The 24,845-nt window shown below is 37.5% G+C and overlaps 1 protein-coding gene across 4 annotated transcripts in view; it reads left to right on the forward strand.

Moving 5' to 3' along the window:
- The window catches only part of MSH3 (mutS homolog 3), a 212,987-nt gene that overhangs the window by 150,824 nt on the left and 37,318 nt on the right, over positions 1-24,845 (forward strand). For all 4 annotated transcript variants that reach the window (XR_006218712.1, XM_042989282.1, XM_007079796.2 and 1 more), the window contains exons 19-20: positions 4,558-4,669; positions 21,465-21,622. Coding sequence is in view for 3 of the 4 variants with exons in the window: in XM_042989282.1 (XP_042845216.1) it covers positions 4,558-4,669; positions 21,465-21,622 (270 nt within the window). In the remaining variant the exon portion in view is untranslated. The remainder of the gene's footprint in view (positions 1-4,557; positions 4,670-21,464; positions 21,623-24,845) is intronic.

Consider the following 24,845-nt stretch of genomic DNA (forward strand, 5'->3'; position numbering starts at 1 on the left):
TGGGACTCTGTCCTGCCCCAGGTCTTGGCTTGATAATTCCTTGATGTCCTGTTAGTTATCAGGTACCATCAAGTAACTATTTTCTATACTTTATCTAATTTTTCTTTTTGTCCTCAGTAGGATTGTTCCAAACGACATATTCTATCAGGAAAATGAGTTCAGGAAATATTTCATATGCTAAAATACTTTCCAAATTGGATACTATATATTTTGTATTAAGAAAAATTCACTGGGGTGCCTGGATGGCTCAATCGGTTAAGCATCTGACCTTGGTTCAGGTCATGATCTCACAGCTTGTGAGTTTGAGCCCCACCTCAGGCTCTGTGCTGACAGCATGGAGCCTGGAGCCTGCTTCAGATTCTGTGTCTGCCTCTCTCTCTGCCCCTCCCCACCGCTCGCTCACACTCTCTGTCTCTCAAAAGTAAATAAACATGTAAAAAAAATTTTTTTTAATTTTTCTTAAAAGAAAAATCCACCTGAATATTTTTAAATGAAAAATCATACCATAAACTTTAGGAAATAAAATCAACTTCTCTTTTTTTAGCAGAAATAAAATTGAGTGTAAATAGCTACCAAATAGGAAACTTTCATCTAAAATGCATTTTAAGTTAGTATTTAAGTATCTGAAGTTTATACTTTTTCCCCCTTAGATTTCCAGCTTGCTCAAAGATATTAGTGCCTTTGAACTATTGATGTTAGTTCAGATTGATTATTGGCTTTATAATCACTATCTTTTTTTTTTTTTTTTTTTTTTTTTTCCTAAATACTCTTAGGACATTTTATTCACTATAGCCTAACCTTGAGGCAAAAGTTCTTATTCTGTCTTTCTATCCAATTTGTATTTTGGATATTATATTGTTTTAACTAATTGTATTGTTTTCCTGAGGCATTTAAAGGAGAAAGATGCAGTTTCAAAAATATAAAATAAATTTGTTCAAGTTCAGTGTTTCATTCTTTCCAGGCAGCATCCAGATTTCCTTAGTTCTTTTTAAATGCCATGTCATCAACATGTTTTTCATATCCTTCTTGCTCTATCTTAATGTAGTGTATCGTCTCATTTCTCCAAATTATCATTTGCTTCTCATTCTACCAGGAAGTGTTTTGTCTTTATATAATTTTGATAGCGACAGAGTAAGTCAGTCACTTATTTTCACAGATTTTCGAGCAGAACAAATCATTCAAAATTTTATTCTAAAGTGAAGACCTTCCTCAGAAATCCTATCATTGTCATGAATAATGATCTATTGATTTCACTTGGCAGAACACCTAGGATTTTATTTTAAAACTGATATTACTTACAGATGCTTTCATTTTTTTTAGTAGTAAGTTTATAATGCACTTTCATTTTTTTTAGTAGTAAATTTATAATGCACCTAGGTAAAAATCCTATCTTTAGAATTGTACTTTGAAATCCAAAAAATGTCCTTTTCCTGTCATTTTAAGTGTCTCTTTCCAAAGTATAATTTTAAATTTTTACTCAGAAGATACTGTAGTTACTTTCTTTGAGAAATGTGAGGGTATATACTTGGGGTTTTGTTAGCCAGATATATTTAAGGAAAAGGATTTAAGTATTTAGGAAAGTACTATTTCTTAGTATTATGAGTAAGTTCAGAAATGTGTTTTATGCTAAAGTTCTGAGTCATAGAACTTAATAATCAATGAGTATAAGTTAACACAATACGAGGACACTGTTCACCCAGCACATTGTCAGAAATTAGAAAATTTAGTAATACCTCCTTTAGGTGAAATTGTGAAAAAACAAGTCAACTTTCATATCCTGCTGGTGGGAAGATAAACTGATACAGATATTTCTTTTTTTTTTTAAGTGTTTATTTATTTGAAAGAGAGTAAGTGCACACATGTGTGTGTGAATAAGCAAGCGGGAGAAGGGAAGAAAGAGAGGGAAAGAGAGAATCACAAGCAGGCCCTGTGCTATCAGCATAGAGCCCGATGTGGGCCTCAATCTCATGAACTATGAGATCATGACCTGAGCTGAAATCAAGAGTTGGGCACTTAACTGAGCCACGCAGGCATCTGATATAGATGTTTCTGTATGTTAAAATAAAAAATAAGCAAACCCTATGACTTAGCATACTTCAGGAATTTACTCTAGCTTTGAAAAACACTTGTCTATATGTAATGGGTATGTGAGTGAGTGTGTGTGTGTGTGTGTGTGTGTGTATAGTGTGTATATATACATGGTTGTTCATTACACTATTGTTTGAAAATCTAAACACAGTCTAAAATATTTAACAACAGAGAACAGCTAACTCATTTATGCGGCAGCTTCCAAAGAATGTTAAAGATATGACAGGAAATTATCCTAAATCTTCAGTATACCATACCATCAGTGTCCATTGGACCTAATTTCAGCTTTTGAGTTTCTTAAATGTCTTTCAAAGAACAAAGAGAAAATTCATGTTTTTTTAAAAAGAAGAATAAAACTCATTCTGTCTTGCATTTACACTATGGGTCCATTGGACCCTTTTATAAATATGAGATGTGTTTTGGGATCTTTAATGATTTTATTTTTTCTATATCTGGAATATCTTGCTATTTCATCATCCCAGGAATTACTTAATTATTGTTTATTGATTATTTCTACTAAAAAGTCTAAGAAAACCAGAGAATGGTAATGCAAAGGTGAGATAGAACTCACTATCACACCATCCTTCAGGGTTCTAATTGTGTTGCCTGAAGTGCTGCATCATCCTTCAGGAAGTTACAAAAAGAATGGAGATAACACCATTATAGTCGGCTTCTAACTTTCTTTGAACATAGCTGAGAACTCACAATTTTTTATTTTTCACCCATAATAGCAAAAAAAAGTGACAGAAGACATTTCACAATTATTAATCAAAAGATGAATGTGAAGAGAAAGATAGTGCTCTAGATACTAATGATGATAATGAAATTTCTTGTATAAACCCAATCTCAGATTATGAGTGTTCAGATGACAGTATCCTGGATGAATTTTCCCAAACTCAAGAATCATTATGCAAATATATTTTTCTAAGGGCAAAGTGAAATGTGTTCTTTTCCAGTCAGTTATTCCATAGGCAGCACACATCATGCAATATTTGGTGACAAGAACCTGATCCATCCTGTTTTTCCAAAAGGACATGTAGTAGTTTCTTTTGTCTTTTATGAAATTTGTGCCCTGAAGTTTACTTGATACTGTTTGTAGGTGGACAGGTGCTTAAGGTAGAAGACTGAAAGAAAATAGACGATGTGAAATAAAAATATTGACTTGATTGACTATTCTGATTTGATATTTATAAATATAAAACTGAAAATTTGTTACAGTTGTGGAGCAAAGAAGATACCTGGCCTCTCCTCAACAAAACTATAAGCTTTAAAAGATTTCAAAAAATTCAAGTATTACATTTTGTCCATGCAAGTTGGGGAAGAACCAAAAATAATGATAAGCCAGAACATTTTAGAAACGTATTGAAATCAAAAATTAGTATTTATGAATGTCTGTTGTCCTAGGTACATGCATGATGGTTGGTGAGCAATTAATTACATTGAGAGTGTATTGTCCGTTCCAAGTATATATGCCTTTATGCCTTTATGTGGAATAAAAATATGAGATTTGCTCTAAGTTCTTACTAAAATTCCCCCTCCTGCAAATTATTTGTAAAATGACTGTATTTGTAATGACTGTACATTTTGAAATGTACTTTCATTTGTAAAATGAGAGTATTAAAAAAAAAATAGAAGAGTCCATTGGTGAATAGTGAAGCCAATGTTTTTAGTGTATATTGAGTGTTAAGGGGGGAAATGTAGTTGTAGAAATACACATTACAGTATGATCCTGATTTGTTCTGCTTTTTTTTTTTTTTAAAGAAATCGCAAACAAATGCAATGAGTGTATAAAAACCTAAATGCAGAGAAGAAAGTTGGGAAGGATAGATACCACACTGATCTCAGTGGTAATCTCTGGGAAGGAGAATGAGAGTAGGGCAGTGCTCATGGGGAATATGATAAATAGATAAAGCTATAGATAAAAACAAAGTCTAAAAGCTTAAAAAACAAGACCAGCAAGGCAAAAAAATAAGTTTTATATCAAAAAAAAGTGAAAGATACCAATGACCCTAGAAAGATGTTTCAGTTGAACAGAATATAAAAAGTTTAGGTCTCCCAAGTCCAGCACATAATATAATTTCTACTAATGTAATAATTAAATCTGGACTAATTTTCAGTGATAGCCTTTATTATGCTTATTACTAAAAATGATTTAAATAACACTAATCTGAACTGTAACTTTTAGTAATGAAAATATTGGTCTTAGATAATATTAAGAAAATAAAAATTTAAAAAGATCTTGTAAAGTAGACTTTAACATTAGAGCTACTGTAGGACTCTGCTGAAGTTTGTCCTTCAAACACTGTTACAATAATTGTCCTCCTAATTCTTACAGTTAAAATTTAACTTTAATACTCAAAGCCTTATTCCGGATGTGTTCTTAAAGTCTGTTTTGTAAGAGAGAACTTAGAGATTTTTTTAAAAGGCAGTTTTCATGCCTAGTAAGTTGAAACATGCTTCTTTTTGCAGACCAACTCTACAAGAAGAAAGGAAGATCATGATTAAAAATGGCCGGCACCCTGTGATTGACGTGTTGCTGGGAGAACAGGATCAATATGTTCCCAACAGTACGAATTTATCAGTAAGTACCATGTGATGCCATATGAGTAAAAGATGATAACACGGATCCAAACTTTTAAATACAAAATAAGTATTTTTCTGATTTACACAGATTTTAACTGGTTTTCAGCGTTAAGTGTGGTAATCTTGGGCTCTACTTTTATATTCATCACCACATATGGAATTGGTGACATTTTCAATGAAGGATTATCCTTAAGTGGAAAGATGTAGCAACTAAATGGTTAATCTTAAGTTGTTATCCTAGGTAACTCCTAAAAATATTTTTCAGTTATGAATGCCTAAATGTGCTAATAGAGTGGAATCATACCATGGTTTTGCAAATTCCTGTTTGTGTTTATCATTGTATGCTTTGACCTATGTTTCACCATTTTAAAATGTTCTGTGAAAGAATTAGAGGTGTTTCAGCTCATTTCAGTGATGAGAACTTTTGTCATATGGGCTAGAGTTCTCTCACAGAACATTAATGATCCTAAAGATTTCTTCATTTAATACATACTTACTGCATTCCTATTTAGCTTCAGTAGCAAAGCAAGTGTTAGGACAGAGAGTAGTAAGCCAGACAGAGATACACACTGCTCTAAGGGAGCTTGTGACCAAGCCAGAAGGTTGTCCTGCTGTTATAATAGATGATCTAGGAAACCAGGTGGTCCCAGGAACATGTAGCAGGTCAGCCTAACTTATTATAGGGGGAACATTGAGCAAGGTTTCCCGGGGATGAGATACTAACTGAAGAGGGAGTCAGCATAGGCCAGAGAAGTAGAGAGGAGTATACCAGGTCAAGGAACCAACATGGGAGAGGCCAAGAGTGAGGCAGAGCAGGGTGAATTCAGGGAAGTGAAAGATGTTGAGTAACCTGGAAAAGTGAGTATGAAGAAAGAAGGGTTCAGAAATAAGGAAGAGGCCAGTTTGCTTGCATGCCATATTAAGGAATTTGAATTTATTCCTAAAGGATTTAGAATACTAGCAAGAGAGTGATTAAAACTGGGGAAAAAAAGCAAACTTATGGGAGGGAGGGTGTGCATGTGTGCCTTGCCTTTGTGTGTGTGTGTGTGTGTGTGTGTGTGTGTGTGTGTGTGTGTTACATAGAGTACACTGTCAAAGGTAAAGCCATACACTAATTAAAGTGGTAAGGGTAGAATCACATTACTGTGATTGCAGTAGGGAAAAGAGGATAGTGTGGACTGAACTCAACTTCAGTTTGTACAGAGATGACTGCGTGTTTTAAAGGGAGAGTGAGGGACTAGGAAAGAGGAATGGGGTGGGTAGTGGAGGGGGTGTCCTGCAGATTAAAGGGAGTAGAAATTGGAACAAGCAGGGAAGGGGATTGGTTAATGTGAAACCTATCTGGGTTTATTAACTGGCAGTTGAAGCTTCTACCCTCATACGGGGAGTGGAAAGAAAGGGAGAGTTGTCTTCTTGAATGTTTGCATTTCAAAGAGATGACTCACCTTGAGAAGACATTTCTAGGTGGTAGAAGATTTACATCTCAAAGGGGCAGAGAATGGATTTCTAACTAAGCTTTCTGAAGGAATTGCTCTCAGAGGAGGTACAGGGGCCTCTCTGCTGGTCATCACCTTTTGGCTGGAAGAAGCAGTAAATTCTCCTGGCAGTCTTGTACTTTTTCAGGTAGGAACTTTAAGAGGGTTGGGGTCATCCTAAGAACATGGCCTTCAGCTGCAAGAAACTGTGCTAGTGTTTATTCTGGTGTCTTAGTGGGGTGAGTAAACAAAATCATTTGTGCTGAAAGTGTGCAATTTTTAGAGGCCATGGTTGAAGCCTAGTGGAGAAGAGGGCCCAGGAGGAGCCTGACTACAATTTGTTCAAAGTGAGAGTCTTGGTCAGCATAGAGTGAAATAATCTGGTGATGAGATCAGTGAATTACTGTAGGGAAGAGTTCAGTGAGAGAGGTTGTATCAAGGAATGAAATGCCTGACTTTAAGATTTCAGAGATAGTGCTCTTCTGGGAGATGGCAAGCCCTAGGTTTGGCCGTGGAAGGTGGGTAGCAGAAGTGGAGGTCTTTGGAGATGAGATCAAGGAACAGAGTTTGGGAAAAAGTCATCCACATGAGTGTTGAAATCATCTAAGAGAACAGCAGCATTTGTAGGGAAAGCCAAAGGTGTTCCAGGTGCCAAAGATTCCAGGGGATGGAGACTGGTGACAGGGAAGTTTGTAGATGCCTGCAGTGAGGACAAGCAGAGGTGGTAAGGTTCTAAAGAAACACATAAGAACACATAAGGGAGAACCTCTGAACTCTGAGATGTGTGTGGCAGGATGTGGCCGAAAGTGCAGCCTCCGAACGAAGTGAACAACAGCCAGGTTTCAGTTTAAGCCTTTTTGAAGGAGGTATTAAACAAGAAGGTTAGAACCACAGAAGGGCTTGGGAATTTTTCAGAGTTCATTGGGAAAATTGGAATGTAGCAGAGCAGTTAGAAATTAGGTCAGAGAAAGGAAGTCCAGAACAGCAAGGGAGTTGGGAATATAACAGAGTATTCCCTCTTGGGCTGTGAGCAAGGGTGACAGAGATATGCACATGGTGAATTTGGCTGGCCCCAAGTGTGGTAAGTGAAAGGAAATACTTTGAATTACATTAAGTTTAATATTACATTTTGATATAACACACAGACTTGTTGGTAGTGTATAATCTGTTCCGCAAAGTCTGTAAAGTTGTTCGTTCTCATTAGGGAATTTGTAAATTGCTTAAGTTATCAAGCCAAGTTAATACGTACTGATGCTTTATTGACTTTTAAAAGAAGAATGAACGTAAGAATTTCTTTTTCAGTTCCCATAATACCAGTGGGGGTATAGCTTTTCTTGAGAAAGTAATATAGTTGTAACATTTAATACCTTGGTTTATATTTTACTTCTAAATCTCTTAAACATTACTTCCTGTTACTGTCCCCATCCCCCAGCACGCCAGCCAACTCAAACGCAATCCCAAGTATGTTATCTTCAACATTGATTTTTTTTGTTTTTTTTCTCTTTTTCATTCTTTTTTTTTTCTCTTTCACATTATTTTAAAAGTATTATACTGGGGCACCTGGGTGGCTCAGTCGGTTAAGTGTCTGACTTCAGTTTAGGTCATGATCTCATGGTTTGTGAGTTCGAGCCCTGCATCGGGCTCTGTGCTGACAGCTCAGAGCCTGGAGCCTACTTCAGATTCTGTGTCTCCCTCTCTCTCTGTCTGTACCCCGCTCACGCTCTGTCTCTCTCTCTCAAAAACTGAATAAACGGGAAAAAAATTGTTTTTAATGAATAAAAAATGTATTATACTGTTTAATAAAGCAAGATTTGAGAAACTAAAGTAGCCTTTTACCTAATTACAAAAATGTTTTAAGGAAACATTAAAATTTTATATTTAAATTTTTACAAAATAAATGGAGAGATTTTTTTCCAGTAGGCACTTTAGAATATTCCAGAATATTCATTTCTTTTACATATGCTTTTTCTAACTTGAGTAGGAGTTGATATAGAACTGTTGCTATGGTGAAGTGCATTCTATTTTGCAGGGTATAAATTTATATATAGGGATAGTGTTGAAAAAGAACTTACTATGTAAAACTCAATTTAAAATAATTTATAGGTGTTAATTATAAAATATAGCCTGAAAATAATTTCCTGAAAGTCAAATGACATTGTTGCTTTTGATAATCATGTAATTTTAAGAAATGGTCTTTTGTACATGTGATTATAATATACTTTTCTGGATTCTGTCTTATGTGAACTTATTATAGTTCTTCTGAACAAGCCAACTTTCTGCCTACTTCTCCTCTGCCAGTTTGAAGAATACTCTTTTTTTCACATTTCACAATTTTGCATTTATTTATGAATTTTTATTAGCATTATTTTGTGAATATTTTGTTCTTAGCGATTTTGACGCACTTTGTGTCAGTATTGTGCGTGATATCAGGCTTATAAAGAAGAAAGAGACAGACTACCTCCCTAATGTGGTGGGAGACATACTCAATTACATTAACACTAATAGAATATTTAACACAAACCATGAGGGAACTAACAGACTACCTGGTAGGATCATTGGCCCCAAACTTGTACAGGCATTTCAAAGTAAATGGTATCCCAATGGTCATTCAACAGACTAACATTTATTTTCTTGACCTGCTGTATATTAGCTTCTATAGAATACAAAAATATAGCAAAGAATTAAATAGAGAGGAACTGTGACTCTGAGGTGTTTGGGTAACATTGGGTGAAGATCCTAATGTGAAGGTGAATATGAAGACCAAGAGAAAGGTCTGAGCTGGAGTTAGGGATTTTAGGATGATCATGATGTATGCACAGGAGTTTAGATTCTGGATCTCTCAGGGAAATTATGTAACAATGTAAAGAAGGCTGATGAAAAAAAAGCCCTCTCAGGAGCTAACACTGAAGGAGTAGTTTCACTAAAAGCAGGTTTAAGTGAGGACTTTCTAAGAATCTTTTAAACATATTTCCCCTACCTTACTTTCAGAATTCAGAGTTCTAGTTTAGTCACACTTGCTCCAGTGGTAACCAGATGCTACTGTGTATTTCTTCCTATCCTGTGACACCTAGCTCTGCCACATCTTCTAGGAAACCTTGGTTTGACTTCTCCAAGCAGAATTGAAAGGAATACTCTTTTAAATCCTCTTTTTGTTTCCCTTCCCGATTCACTGCATAATCTGAGTGTTTGTGGACTTAGCAGCGCTGGATTTCCCCATGTCCATCTTGCCCATCTCCAGTTCAGTTCTCCATTCTGCAGCTGCAGGGCTTTTCCTAACCTGTCCTGTCACTCTCGCACTTAAAATCATGCTTAAAATTCCAGCCATGTAGTTCCCAAGTTACCATGACTCTGGGACTTGGCAGATGGCATTCCCTCTGCCTAGAATGTCATCTTTCCCCAACACCATCCACTCCTGCCTCACACACACCCACAACCCACCCCATCCCGCCCTCCAGCTCCTGCTGTTCTTGAAGTCTTGTCTTGGATGTCACTTTCTGCACTGAGCCTTTCCTAACCACTGCTGGGTTGGGTATCTCATCACTTACCCGTTACACTCTTATTTCTCCCCATTTTAGTACTTACCCAGTTAATTATAAGTGCTTTTGTATGTGGTTCCTAGTATACCGTAAGCTTCATGAGAAGGGAATAGGCTTCTCTGGTTAGTTGTAATGCTGCTGTCAGTCACAGTTCTCTGGCATTTAGCGGGCATCTAATCATATTTGTTAAATAAACAAGGATTAGCTATAAGCCTTGAGCAGTCTCCAAATCTCACTCTAAATTTTTGCCCTTTTTTCCCACAAAATGTTATTTTTTAGGATGTTGTATGGGAATATCACAATTTCCTGAATAATTATACTGTAGAACTAGAAGGGATGTTAGGGATCATTTTGTGTAACCACCTCTTCTTACTTAGGAGGAAACCAAAGCCCAGAAAGGGGAAGTTGACTTGCCAGAGGTTACCCAAGTTGAGTACTCTTGAACTATTTTCCAGAACACAAAGTATTGTCAGGCAAGCCAGTGCTTTTTAATCTTCTTCACTTTTTCACTGTCTTGAAAATGATAAGGGTATGGTGATAAACTGGAATGAAAGGAAAAGGAAAATGTTGCTCAGAGCCAAAGGAGGTTGGCCCAAGGCTCTGGCAACCCCAGCCCCAACTGCCACCTTGAGGATTAGGAGGTCAGCTTCTTAGCATACCTGTGACCCATGAGGCAGACCAAGACATAATGTGCCAAGATAATTCTGCTTGGGAAATGCCACTGCAATCCCGTGCAGTCTCAGCACTGTTTATTTATTAAACCAAATGACTTTCTAATAGATGGATTTTTGACATCAACTGAAGTTGGAGTTTTAGTTGGTTGTTGGTTTTTTTTGTTTTTAATGTAAGTAATATAAATTCCCCTTATTGGGAGAGGGAAAGGGAAAATTGTGGTTCAGTGTTTCTCAGTTTGTGGAAGGGAAGAAAATGAGTTGAATGTGCAAAGCAGGAAGGTTCCCAGGAAATACTTGAACCCTGTGGATCTCTGTAGCCCCAAGGGAAGTCCACAGCCCAGCGGTGGTGGGTGGACACTGAATTCCCAGTGACAATCCCTTCTCCTGAAATCAAGAAGGGGCTTTAAGCACCTCAGCCCCTAGCACTGTGTGGCACATAGTAAGTGCTCACACATTTGTTACATGAATGATGCTTGAAAACAGTAAAGATGAGGGTGTACTGGAGGGGAACAAGATCACCAACTTCCCATTTCCTTCCTTCTCCCAAGATAAATACTTCTAGGTACCCTAGAAATACTTGCTTTGACTATATAAAAGACTGATTATACTAATTTCATAAGCTATTTATTGACTCTTTGTACCTAATTACCAAGCAGAGTAGCAGTAATGCATACCATAAAAATATGTCTGAGCACTAAGCTTAATTTAATTCTGTGCCTGAATTATTCTCATAGATTTTGCTATAAATGTGATTTTTGTATAGTATAATCATGGGATCATACTGTTAAAAAAAGAAAGTAGAGGAAACATTAATGGCACTTGAACATTTTTTTCTGTTACTTCTCACCCCTGGTACCCATTTCTTCCTGCTTCTGAACCACTGAGATAAAGAAGGATATTTTATATAACTGATGACTTTTTAATGGGTTCTGACCTGGGCTTCTCTCTTCCTGTCCATAACCCATCTCCATTGATTGAATAAGTACTCATTCTTTATGACCCAAAAGATACTACTGCCTCCTCAGAGCTTTCATCATTACTCTGGTCAGAAATAATCTGTTTTAAAAAACTGAGAACAAACTGAGGGTTGATGGGGGGTGGGAGGGAGGGGAGGGTGGGTGATGGGTATTGAGGAGGGCACCTTTTGGGATGAGCACTGGGTGTTGTATGGAAACCAATTTGACAATAAATTTCATATATTGAAAAAAAAAGAAATAATCTCTTTTATCCAGGCATTTTCTTTGTTTTGTTTTTAAAACTCTTACCACGTACCACTTGTTGGTACATAGAGGTAGTGGGAGAGTGCCTAACAGTGATTGGAGATGTAAATTCCAGTCCTCTTCTGCCGATGTTTTGCTATCAGCTTGGATAGACCACTGTTCTCTTCATCTATAAAATGAGGGGATTAGGTTGAGTAACAACTAGCTCTTAGTGGAATATAAATTGGGCAGCATCCAGGCATCAGAAGGATTTGGACCCTTTCCTCAGCATCTCAGCTTATAGTCTGTACTCCTCTCCAGCCTCATTATCCCCTTCTGTTTGTAGTTCACCTTGGGTTAAAAGTGCAAGGATTTGGCTAAGAGTTTGTCTGGAGGAGGCTTTCGCTAGGGAGTCTCTTACTGTAACCTGTTATTGATTGACATTTTCAAGGAATAAAACACTTTGAAACTGCCAAACTTTTTCAGCAGTTTGCAACTATTATAAAAATAGTTCTACCATGAGCCTTTCTTGAAGATAGATGTCGATATCGGTACCTGTCAAGGAAAGAAGGCTTTTTTGTAAAAAGCAGCCAATGCCCAAGTCTTGGAAATTAACATGTGACACTTTTGGTGTTTTATTTATTTAATTTTTTTTGCTATACACCTCCTGACTTTAGCACTGTTCTGACCATCATTTTAGTGTACCCAGTGATGGACCCACGGATGCTGGCCCTGCACCAGAGTAGCCCTTGTCCTGTTTAGCAGTGACTGTGACTCTCTGTCATTGAGTAGGGATCCCCTATGAGACATTTGTCCAGAGATGATCTTTACTTAACATCCCACTTCTGCTACTTAGTAGCTGCGTGTTACTGGACAAGGTACTTAGAGTCTCCTGGCCTGTGTTTCCTTGCTGTAACATGGAAATACAGTAGTACTATCGTTATCCTGTGAGGCTGTTTGTTGTAAGAGCTAAATGAGATGGTGCACATCAGGTCATCAGCACAGTTATCTGTGGCACTTGTTAGCTGCAGTGTTCTTATGGTACCTTAAAACCTTTTATGTTTTCATCTCCACTTCGCTTCTCTTTCCACAGAAGACAGAATTCAGTGTGGAAGTTGACTAGTTATCTCAAAACTTACTGGTTTAGATTCAGTGTTTGATTCTTGATATCCACTGCTAGGCTCTTACTGACTGATGCTATCCAGACAGACATCACCAGTATCAAGGTAAAAACTTGAGAGATTGAACTTTAGTCTCCCCAAAGGTTCATCGAGGCAGTAGATGCCATCCAGAAACATAGTCCCCATGGTGGAGTACTTCCGTGTTTGTTTACTGTCTTTTATTCATTCAGCCATCCATCTGTGATTTTCTGAGAGCTTGCTCTGTGTGCAGCATCACGCTCAGTACCTGGCATAGGTCTGGGCACCATCTAGGCTGTCCAGTTTGATGCGTTCTTGGTAACTTCAGTAGGTTCCGGAAAGGGTAAAGAGTTTTTGCCAATTTTCAGCTTCTCGCTATTCTCTTGCAATGTTTCCTCATCCTGACTGGTTTTCCAGATAGATTTAAGGTGTTTTTCATATCTAGGACCTTTTGATGTGTGGACATCAAAGGACATATGATCCTTGCTGAAAGGTAGATGCATAAAATACATGTGTGAGATTTCTTTTTTCTTTTTTTAATATTTATTCATTTTGGGGAGAAGGTAGGGGAAGGGCAAAAAGAGGGACAGAGGACCTGAAGCGGGTTCCCTACTGAGGCTGACAGCCGCGAGCCTGATGTGGGGTTCAAACTCACTAAGCACAAGATCATAACCTGAACCAAAGTCAGACACTCAACCAATTGAGCCACCCTGGTGCTCCAGGTGTGAGATTTCTTGATCATTTCCTCACTAACTAGGTTATCTTGGGAACTGTAGAGGACAGGGAGTCCCATATTCCTGACTAGTTTCCAGAGAGAATGCACATGATTTTTTGATATGTCAGGGTGGTGAATATCCCTGTTGCAGTGCCTTTCACACAATAAATTCATATATTTGACCAGTACTTATTAAGTGCCTTCTTTGTAGCAGGCCATGTTGTATTCATTGGGGATGAGCAAGATAACCTAGTTCCTCTCATGGGAACTAACTTTCTAGCAGTGACGCTGGTAATAAGTAAACAAGAAAATTAAGGAAATTTCAGAGAAGGGTAAAAGATATAAAGAAAATCAAATGGGTGTCATGATAGAGTGTGACAGGGCAGAGGGGCTTAAGTAGATTGAGTGGTCAGAAAAGGTCTCTCCTGGGAGTTGATGTTTGAGTTTGGACTTGAATGACAAAAAGGATCTAATCAGGGAAGAGCACCCCAGATGCAAGGAACTATGGAAAGGCTTGGACAGCTTGGCACCTTCCAGCAGGTGGAAGAAGAGCATAAACCCAGCCTGGCTAGTAGTAAGTGAACGTGTGGAGGGTGGGAGGAGACTGGGCCAGAGAGGCAGGCATGGCCTTTTGGCAGTGGTGTGGAATCCAGGCTTTATTATTAGAACACTGGGGAGCTGTGTGAGGGCTTTTTAGCAGGAGACCAATTCTGTTTTCATTTTTTAATTTTTTTATTCATTTTTGAGAGACAGAAAGACAGAATGTGAGCAGGGGAGGGGCAGAGAGAGAGGGAAACACAGATCCTAAGCAGGCTCCAGGCTCTGAGCTGTGAGATCAGGTGAGATCATGACGTGAGCCGAAGTCGGACGCTTAGCTGACTGAGCCACGCAGGTGCCCCTGTTTTCATTTTTAAGACCATCACTCTGACTGTTATGTGGAGAACGGACTGTGGGCAGAGAAGCAAGAAGACCAGTTGGGATCTACTGCAGTGGTCCACCAGGATGGTGGCAGTAGAGAGGGGACAGGTAGTATTTATGCATCTCAAAGTCCCTCCTGATTCTCCACAGTGTCTTTTTTACATTAGTGTTTACTAGAGTGTGCCCAGTGTATAATTTAGCTCCCATTGGAGGTATAAATATTAGTGCTTATTGGGAAGGCAGCCACTTTGTCACCTAAAATTAGTTAAGTGAGTTGAAAGCATTTCATTCCTTAAAGCCTCCAAGTTAGTTCTCACCTGAAATCTTCAAACCCTGGATAGGCCTGGAAAGTTCACTTTCACAGAAGTGACCGCAAGTCTGGGGCGCCTGGGTGGCTCAGTCAGTTAGTCATCTGACTTCAGCTCAGGTCATGATCTCACGGTTTGTGAGTTTGAGCCCTGCATTGGGCTCTGTGCAGGCAGCTCAGAACCTGGAGCTTCTGATTTTCTGTCTTCCTCTCTCTCTGCCCCTCCCTCTACCCCTCCCCCACTTGCATTCTGCCTCTATCTCAAAAATAAATAAACACGAAAAAAAAAAAAAGAAGTGACCGCAAGTCTCACTGCGGTCCCTGTGTACCATTTCCCCCAAGCACTTCGGACAAGTGAATTCCAGTTTCCCCTCTTCAGTTGAACACAAAGCCACATCTCCAATGTCATACGCCTGAATTTGGACCTACTATTTTTCAGAGAATCATAGAACTTGAAGGTGAGAGATCATTTAATTCACCCTCATTTAAAAAAAAAATTTTTTTTAACGTTTATTTATTTTTGAGGCAGAGAGAGACAGAGCATGAACAGGGGAGGGGCAGAGAGAGAGGGAGACACAGAATCTGAAACAGGCTCCAGGCTCTGAGCTGTCAGCACAGAGCCCGACGCGGGGCTCGAACTCACGGACCGTGAGATCATGACCTGAGCCGAAGTCAGACGCTTAACCGACCAAGCCACCCAGGCGCCCCAAATTCACCCTCATTTTAGACACTAGGGAACTGAGAGCTACACAGTTGCACTGACCTGTCACTACCCTGTCAAATTTTTTATTCTCATTGGATGAGAAAACTGAATCAAGCACTAAGTGTAAATGCTCTTTTCTTTCAAGGCTTTGGAAGGAGTACGGTGTCTACAAATAAAAGGTGTGTAGGAGTACCTGGGTGGCTCAGTTGGTTTAAGCATCTGACTTGGTCTCTGTTCATGATGTCACGGGTTCGTGAGTTTGAGCCCTTCCTTGGTCTCTGAGCTGACAGTGTGGAGCCAGCTTGGGATTCTCTCTCTCCCTCTGCCCCTCCCACAGTAGCACGCTCTCTCTTTCTTTCTCAAAATAAAGAAACAAAAACTTTAAAAAATTACCTTAAAAGTCTTTAAAAAGATAAAAGGTATATATTTTTATTGTTCTTACAGCTTTCCTAAATTATTAAAAGAATTTTTTTTTTTTTTTTTTTTTGCCTGTGCACGTCCATCAGCCCCCTTCATTGTTCATTGAGTTTGGTAATTGCACTTCAGGCAGCTCCACCAACAATGCCTTCATGGTTCGGGACCTCATCATGGTGCATGTAACCCATCTGTGGGTCATTTCCCTTGTGTTACAGTCTTTAACTTTCTATTATATGTTTCTCTTCTGCTGTTCTTTTTTTATGTAACTATGCTGGAGGTCCAAATAACAAAATGTCATTTGGAAGTTATATAAATTTTTCCTGAATCTATAAATCAGTTTATAAGAGCTATTTGATGATTCATGATGATTATTCATGAAATGAATAATTAAATCTTAAGATAATTCATTTAAATAATTTTTAGCTAATATTTCAAACAAATGAAAAAGTGTAGAAAACAGTATAATAGACACCTGTTTACCTTTCACTCAAATATCATAGAGAATGAACTTTCGTAATATGAACGAGATTTATTTAAAGTAAATAAAATGTTACAGATATAGCTAAGGCTTCACATAATTGCTATTTCTTTTTCTCCCCCTTCACCTCCTCTTATTGGTAACCATTATCCTGATGTTATTATCCTTGTGCAAGGTTTGTATTTTGTATATATTTGTATTTTAACTGTATATAATTTTGTGTGTTTTTAAAATGTACATAAATATGGCACATTGCACCTATCCTGTTGTATACTGTTTTGTAAATGATTGTTTAATAATTGTATAGAATACATCTCATTTTCCTGATGATACATTCTTTCCATTTTTTGTCTATTATGAATACAAACAGTACTAGAGTGAACAGTCATAGAAATATCTTTCTGAGTACTTGTGTATCTTTCTAGGGTAGATTACTAAGAGAGGAATTACTGGGTCATGTAGACCAGTATACGCAATCTTTAAGCATTTCCAAATTGTTCTCCGTATCCTTGCCAACATTCTGCATAAATAGACTTTTAAGCCTTTTGATGATCTGATGAATGTGAAAGCTGTCTTTTAAAAAATATTCCTTCAAAAATTTTCACCGTTAGTATTTCTTTATTCCTTCATTTGAATGTTAGGAATAGCTTGTAGATCCCTTGAAAAATCCTGCTGATTTCGTTTTCCTTTTCCTGATTAAGAAAAGTTTTCGGCTTTGAGTGTTTCTTTTTCTGTAAATATCCTGTTTGTGTCCTTTGCCCATTTTTTCATTGTTTTGGTGTTATTACTGTGTAGAAGTACTACTTCTTTATGCCTTTTTATTTTGTGTTTGGTGGCTTAATATAATTTTTAAAAAAATTAATCATAGTCTTTCCTTTTATGATTTATATTGTTGTGTTGCTTTTCCTATTTCTTTCAGTAAATCATTCTCTATCTTGATGCTATTAAGCTGTTTTTCTATGTTTTCATCTAAAAGTTTAAGGTTTGCTTTTCACAATTAATTCCCTCATCTAGATTTGATTTGGGGCCACTGTGTGAGTTTCAGGCCTACGTCTATTTTTTTTCACATGGGTACCCAGTTGTCCCACCGTTGTTTGTTGAACATAGCATACATTGTTTTTGCTGATTTATAGTCCTATTTCTGACCTATACCAACTCATTTGTATTTTTTTTTGCCATTTTCTTTTAAAGTTTTGTTGACAATTTTTCTTGGGGTTGTCTTTCTTTTGATTTGAAGTTTATTTTCTTTATTCTGAGAGAGAGAGAGAGAGAGAGAGAGAGCATGTGGCAGTGGGGGGCGGGTGGTGAGAGAGAGAGGGAGGGAGGGAGGGAGGGAATCTCAAGCAGGCTCTGCGATGTCTGCACAGAGCCTGAAGCAGGGCTCAATCTCATGAATCGTGAGATCATGAAAACCAAGAGTTGGACACTTAAACACCTGAGCTACCCAGGCACCCCTGATTTGTAGAAGTTCTTTATGTATACTGGATTTGAGTCTTTGGGCAATATATAATCTATACATGTAATCTGTGTTGTAGCTTTTCATTTCCTTAATGGCATCTTTTGGTTAATAGTATTTAGTTTTGTTTTTTTTAATTTTTTTTTTAACATTTATTTACTTTTGAGACAGAGAGAGAGACAGAGCATGAACGGGGGAGGGGCAGAGAGAGAGGGAGACACAGAATCGGAAGCAGGCTCCAGGCTCTGAGCCATCAGCCCAGAGCCTGACGCGGGGCTCGAACTCACGGACTGCGAGATAGTGACCTGAGCTGAACTCAGACGCTCAACCACCTGAGCCACCCAGGCGCCCCTAATAGTATTTAGTTTTAATGTACTCCAACTTTTAAATCTTTCTTTAGAGTTAATTATGATTTATGCCTATTAAAGAAATCTTTCTCTACCCCAAGGTCGTATATTATTGTCCAGTTATTTTATTGTATTGTATTGTATTGTATTGTATTGTATTGTATTGTATTGTTTTTTTGGCTGTCAAAGCTATAATCTACCTGACATTGATTTTTGTTTATGTATGATGGAAGTTAGGAATCAGGATTTCTTATTTTTCTATATGGACATCCTTTTGACCAAACCCCAGTTATTGAAAAGACCATCCTTTGTGTACTTTGCTACAATGTCACTTTTGTCACAAATCAAGTAACTGTGTACGCATCAGTCTGTTTCTGGACTTTGATATATTCTACTGTATGTCTTTGTGCCAGAATCACACTAATTTATTTATTTATTGTAGCATTATAATATTAAGCCTTTCAGTCCATGAACATAGTATATTCTTTCATTTAACTAGGTCTTCCTAAATTTCTCTCAAAAATGATTTTTAGTTCGCTGTGTAGAGGTCTTGGTCATTTTGTTAGATTTATTCCTAAGTATTTGATTTCTTTTGATATTGTGGTAAATTGTATCATTAAATTTCTTATTTTCGGGGTGCCTGGGTGGCCCAGTCGGTTAAGCGTCTGTCTTCGGCTCAGGTCATGATTTCACCGTTCGTGAGTTCGAGCCCCACGTCATGCTCTGTGCTGACAGCTCAGAGCCTGGAGCCTGCTTCAGATTCTGTGTCTCCCTCTCTGCCCCTCCCCCGCTCACACTATGTCTGTCTTTCTCTCTCTCACAAGTAAATAAACTTTAAAAAAAATTTAAATTTCTTATTTTCAATTACTTACTGCTGAAATCTAGAGATAAAGTTTTATATTTATTTTATATAAAGCTCTTGTTTAATTCATTTATTGACTATAATAATTTTTATAGATTTCTTTAACTTTTCTGGGAACATAATCATGACATATAGGAATAATGAGATTTATTATTTCCTTTCTAATAATTATACTTTTTATTTCCTTTTCCTGCACCTGCCCTTTTTTTAATGAGTAGATACTGAATTTTATCAAATGCTTTGGAGATCGTCATCTGATTGGTCTCCTCTGTTTTCTTAATGTGGTGAATTATATTGATTGGCCTTTGATTATTAAACCAACCTTATACTCCTTAAAAACTCTAAATTGTTTATATAATATAGCTTTGGATTGGTTTAATGTATATTCATCCATATATACATAATAGATGAAATTGGTCTGTAATTTTTCTTTTTTATTATGTTCTTGACAGGTTTTTGGTATCAAGATTGTGTTGGGGGGTGCCTGTGTGGCTGACTCGGTTAAGCATTAGACTCTGATCTTGGCTTAGGTCATGTGAAGCCTGCTTGGGATTCTCTTTCTGTCTCTCTCTGCCCTTCCTTCTCTCTCTCCTTCAAAATAAGTAAATAAACTTAAAAAAAAAGATTCTGTTGAATTTTTGGAATGTTTTGGTAAGAGTTACTTTTGTTTGGTTTTGTAGAAGAGTTTTTGTATAAGATTAGTGCTGTTTCTTATATGTTTGCAAGAATTAGTGGGAAAATTATCTGGGTTTGGAGTTTTCTTATGGAAGGGCTTTTAATTACAGATGTAATTTCTTTAATAGATACAAGCTTATTCAGATTGTATTTCTTGTGTCATTTTTGCCAATTTTAAAACAATCAGTTCATTTTATTTAAATTTTTTAAATATTTGGTTATGCCAGATGTTTGGTTATTTATAACAGGTTGATTATTTTTAAGGCTCTGTAAGAGAAATAATTTTATTTTAATCATTATTTTCATCATTCTACTCATGCCAAGTTTCTTTTCTTGTCCTTACTGTGCTAGGCTCTTTCTGTTCCAAGAAACACAGATTCACTCAAGTTCCTTCAAATAATGGAGCTTTATGACACTCATTATAAAACCACATGTAACCATGAGAGAAAGGAATCACAGGAAGAACAAGATCTCTAGTACAGTTTGGCTTTAGCGAGACTGGAAATGTCTGGTTAATTAGGGTATAAGACAGCTTTAGAGATGGAACAGATTTTCTTTTTATCCCCTGAATAGTAAGACTTTATAATATTTTACTTTGAGACTCTCATTATTTGCATGTGCATGAAGTTTCTCAACTCCTTTAGGCTCCTTTGCTTCTTCTTAACCTTTTATTGCTAACTACCCTCTACCCCTTGTTCTGTATAATTTTTCTTCATACTTTGTTTCCTCATAAGTTAATACTTATGGTCCCCAGTGCTTTGTGGTCTTGTTCTGTGTTTCTTTTCAACCTCTACTCCAGATACCAACTGATTGAATCTCTCCATGGTTCTCAGTTTAAACTCCCAAGAGATTATATGGTTAGTTTCAGAAGACCATTTATGTGAGGCCATGTCTTGGGCTCTTGGTCAGATACAGAGTGGCCCCTCTTGACCAGGCAGGTATTGCCCAGAGTGGTGGGTTCACATAGCACAGCACATGGATGTCTCGGGCTCACTCCTCTCTACAAAGGGCTACAGTTGGACAGTTTCCCTTAGGATGAGTCTATATATGGCAAGTACTATAACTGGTTAATAGAGGCAAATTCTAGAAATTAAATTAGTGCAAGTGTTTGAGCTTTGCTGCCTCCTTTACATCCTCTGGTGAAATGCCAGTGAAAAATGCTGATAAAAATGATATCTAGAATTTGGTATTGTAAATCTCTTTAGTAGTCATCTGTCTATACCTGAAAAAATTCCTGTGCTACCAACCCAAATTAAGGCCTTGGGCAATTAGCTGTATAATACCTGTAGGGTTTTTTTTTTTTTTAATGTTTATTTATTTTTGAGAGACGCAGAGAGAGACAGAGCTTGAGCAGGGGAGGAGCAGAGAGAGAGAGGGAGACACAGGATCTAAAACAGGCTCCAGGCTTTAAGCTGTCAGCACAGAGCCCGACCTGGGGCTTGAACCCAAGAACCGGGAAATCATGACCTGAGCTGAAGTCGGACGCTTAACCGACTGAGCCACCCAGGCGCCCTATAAATACCGGTAGTTTTAAGATAGACACATTGATTGGTTTTAAATGTAAGCAATATAAAAAACACACAAAGAGGCAGGTAAATGAATATTTAATGAGAAAGCCATAGTAGTTATCTCATTTAGGTTGCTTCTTGTTTTTTCCTTATTTATACACAGAAACAGTCATGTACATTGCTAAAAATTCACTGTTCTGCAATATCATGGTTCAGGTTTAAGACAAAAAGCCCCTCTTTCCATTTGTAATACTTAGTTGGTAACATATTTAAATATCATAAAGCCATCTTTTACTTAAGGCATTCCCACTTATGGAATAAATTATAGCTGTTATGTAAAAGCCCTTTAGGTACAATAAGTGAAATTGCTTTTTAATTTTCTAGGGGGACTCAGAGAGAGTAATGATAATTACTGGACCAAACATGGGTGGAAAGAGCTCCTACATAAAACAAGTTGCATTGATTACTATCATGGCTCAGATTGGCTCCTATGTTCCTGCAGAGGAAGCAACAATTGGAATTGTGGATGGCATTTTCACGAGGTAAAAACATTAGTTCTATTTGAATGTATTTCTGAAAATAAGTCAGGCCCACATTGTCACATGAATTTTCTGTGTACATATTTAGATGAATAGATTTGCTCTTAAAATATTTAGAGCTTAGGAGCTTAAAGAGAGCATTTCATCATGAATATTAATACCAGAGGAGTCCAAGGAGAGCATTTTGTCCACTAGTTTTCAAGTTATTTTTGGTTACTAAGTTCTTACTTTAAAGAAAATCTTATATAAAAGATGAATATTTAAACAGATAAAAGCAGATCTGCTCTGCCTGAGTCAGAGTGGAAGGCTTACAGACTTGACTGGATGGGCTCTGCAGAGCACAGTCTGAAAACCAGCCCACCCTCCTCATTTTATAGGTGGGAACTGACATGGAGAAGGGCACTGCCCAAGATTATGTATGTATGTATGTATGTATGTATGTATGTATGTATGTATGTATTTTTAATGCTAAGAACATTACCCGTAACTAAGTCTTACCCTTCATTTATAAACCTAAATTGCATGTCATGTTAGGAATAGAAGTGAAATATCCTGGTCTCACTAATAGGAAAATCATAGTTCAATCTATTTATTCAGATTTATCAGTTCCTTATCAGTATAAGAAGTATCTTATACTTCTTAAGAGCATGGGCATTTTTGGAAAAATTAAATATAGTCCATATGTATGTAGTCAGATTATGTGTATAAGTGTCTGATTGGTTGTGCAGCTGCATATTTCTATAACACTTGACTTTGGAATCACATCAGAATATATCACATACTGAGGCGCCTGAGTAGCTCAGTCGGTTGAGCATCTGACTCTTGATTTTGGCTCAGGTCATGATCCCAGAGTTGTGAGATTGAGCCCCACGTCAGGTTTTGTGCTAAGTGTGGAGCCTGCTTGGGATTCTCTCTCTTTATCCCTCTGCCCCTACTCCACCTGTGCGTGTACTTTCTCTCTTGCTCTCTCTCTAAAATAAAAGAAAAAAAAATACATGCTGATATTGATGCATTTGAGTAGACATTAAAATACTTTATCTTAGGGACGCCTGGGTGGCTCAGTCGGTTGAACATCTGACTTTGGCTCAGGTCATGATCTCGCGGTCTGTGAGTTCAAGCCCCACGTCGGGCTCTGTGCTGACAGCTCAGAGCCTGGAGCCTGCTTCAGATTCTGTGTCTCCCTCTCTCTCTGCCCCTCCCCCGCTCATGCTCCCTCTCTCTCTCAAAAATAAATAAACATTAAAAAAAACTTTTAATAAAAAAAATACTTTATCTTAGAGCTTGGTTTTTAACCTGAGAGTAAGCAGGGACACCTAAATTCTGTTTGATACCATATCACCAAACAGATGTTATTTTGATCTTTATATATTTGTAGATAAATTCAGTATAAGAAATTTAAGGACTCTTTCTTTACTTTTTAAATTGTAATTAGTCTTCTATCTTGTAAAAATAAATATACTAGGTAATTTATTTTGGTTACCTTAGTAGGGAGAGTGACAGAAATTTAACCAAGGGAAAAAAGATTAAAAGGAGAAGAGGGAAAGAGAGAAAGACTTCTTGGGCAAAGTAAGATGGTTTGACTGGAAGAGAATCTTGTTAGTGAGCAGAATATCAGTTATGGATATTTTTAGATATATATGTATTTTAGATATAAGTAATAGAAAAAAAATAAGAGTTTACTTTTCTCATACAATAAGAATGCTTGAGGTGCGCTGTTGTTTCCGCTGTTGTGGTGGTTCTGCAATATTTTTGGCCTTTCCCTCATAGCTGCTAGATAGTTGCTGTGACTCCAGGCATCACATTCATGTTCGCATGTGGGAACAGGAAGAGAGAATGCCACAGGCTCCCCGGCCTCTCCACCCGCCCCCCCCCTCCCCCCGCCTTCTTTTTTCAGGAAATCAGTGCCTTTTCAGAAGCCTCCCAGAAGACTTCCACATATATTTCACTAACCAGAATTGTGTCTCATGGCCATAATTGCAAGGGAAACAGTAAGAATTTGGTTTTGTCCAGCTTTTCTTATGAAGTTAGGCACATATTTAGGAATGGATTCAGAGATAATCAGAAAATAGTTTTTGCCTATAAGAAATGAATTCAGTGATAATAATAAAAAGTTAAACTTTATAATAGTAATATATTTAAAATACCAGAAATAACATTCTTACCAATGTATAGTGACTGTTTTATGCCCCTTATATTAAATGCTTTTATAAAGTGCATTCAGGGATAGCAAGTATAAGCCTTCTGAAAAAGGACAAACCACACTAATTTCAAGAAATGTAGGTATTTATTCATTTTAATTTATTCTTTTATCCAGCATATATTAGCATCTAATATATAACAAACAGTGGGACTGCCAAACAACCATATTTTCTGTTCTAGTGAAACTTACCTGGTGGAGATGATCAATATTAACCAAAAAAATTACATAAAAAATGTGAAATTGCAGCAGTGACAAGCATATAAAGGCTGTGTACAAGATGCTCTGACAGTCTGCGAGCAGGGTATGAGCTGGACAGGGAAGGCTTCACTTAGCAAGCAACTCTTGAGGCCTATCTGAAGGGTGAGCTGACTAATCAAAGGAAGGAAGACAATTTCAGACAGGGGGTGTGTGTGCAGAGTCTCTTAGCATTAAAAAAAAATCATAGATAAGGGACTGAAGAGTGACTCTCTAGGAGAACATTATTCTAGATGAAGTTGAAGAATAGGTAAGGGCAAGTGACACAGAGTTTAGAGGGTTGGGACTTTTTCCTCAGCCATGAGAAACCATTGAAGAGTTCTAAGCAAGGCTTGGCATGATCACATCTACGTTGGCTATAATGCAGGAAACGTTTGGAGAAAGGACCCAGTAGTAACCTTATCAATAGACTCCTGCAGTGGTCTCGGTGAGAGGTATCAGTACTTTGGATGAGGTTTGTAATGTTAGTTTGAGTGGAAAGGAGTCTCATTTGAAAGGTGTTCAGGAAATAAATCAACAGGGGTTGGTGATAGAAGGGATATGCAGCTGAGATGAATGGAGTGTCAGAGATGACAGTGGTTTATGCATCTGGTTTGGACAGTGCTAGCATTTACTGGAAGAGTGTGATTTTCTTTTTGCCATAGATCCTGACTTTTATTTTTATACATAGTAAGGAGAAATACTCAGACATTCTAGGGGAGCTGTCATATAGGCAGTTGGATATAGAGTCCAGAGGAAAAGATGAAAAGTAATGATATAAATTGGCTGTGA

Source organism: Panthera tigris, chromosome A1 (assembly GCF_018350195.1).
Source record: "Panthera tigris isolate Pti1 chromosome A1, P.tigris_Pti1_mat1.1, whole genome shotgun sequence".
Classification (NCBI taxonomy): domain Eukaryota; kingdom Metazoa; phylum Chordata; class Mammalia; order Carnivora; family Felidae; genus Panthera; species Panthera tigris.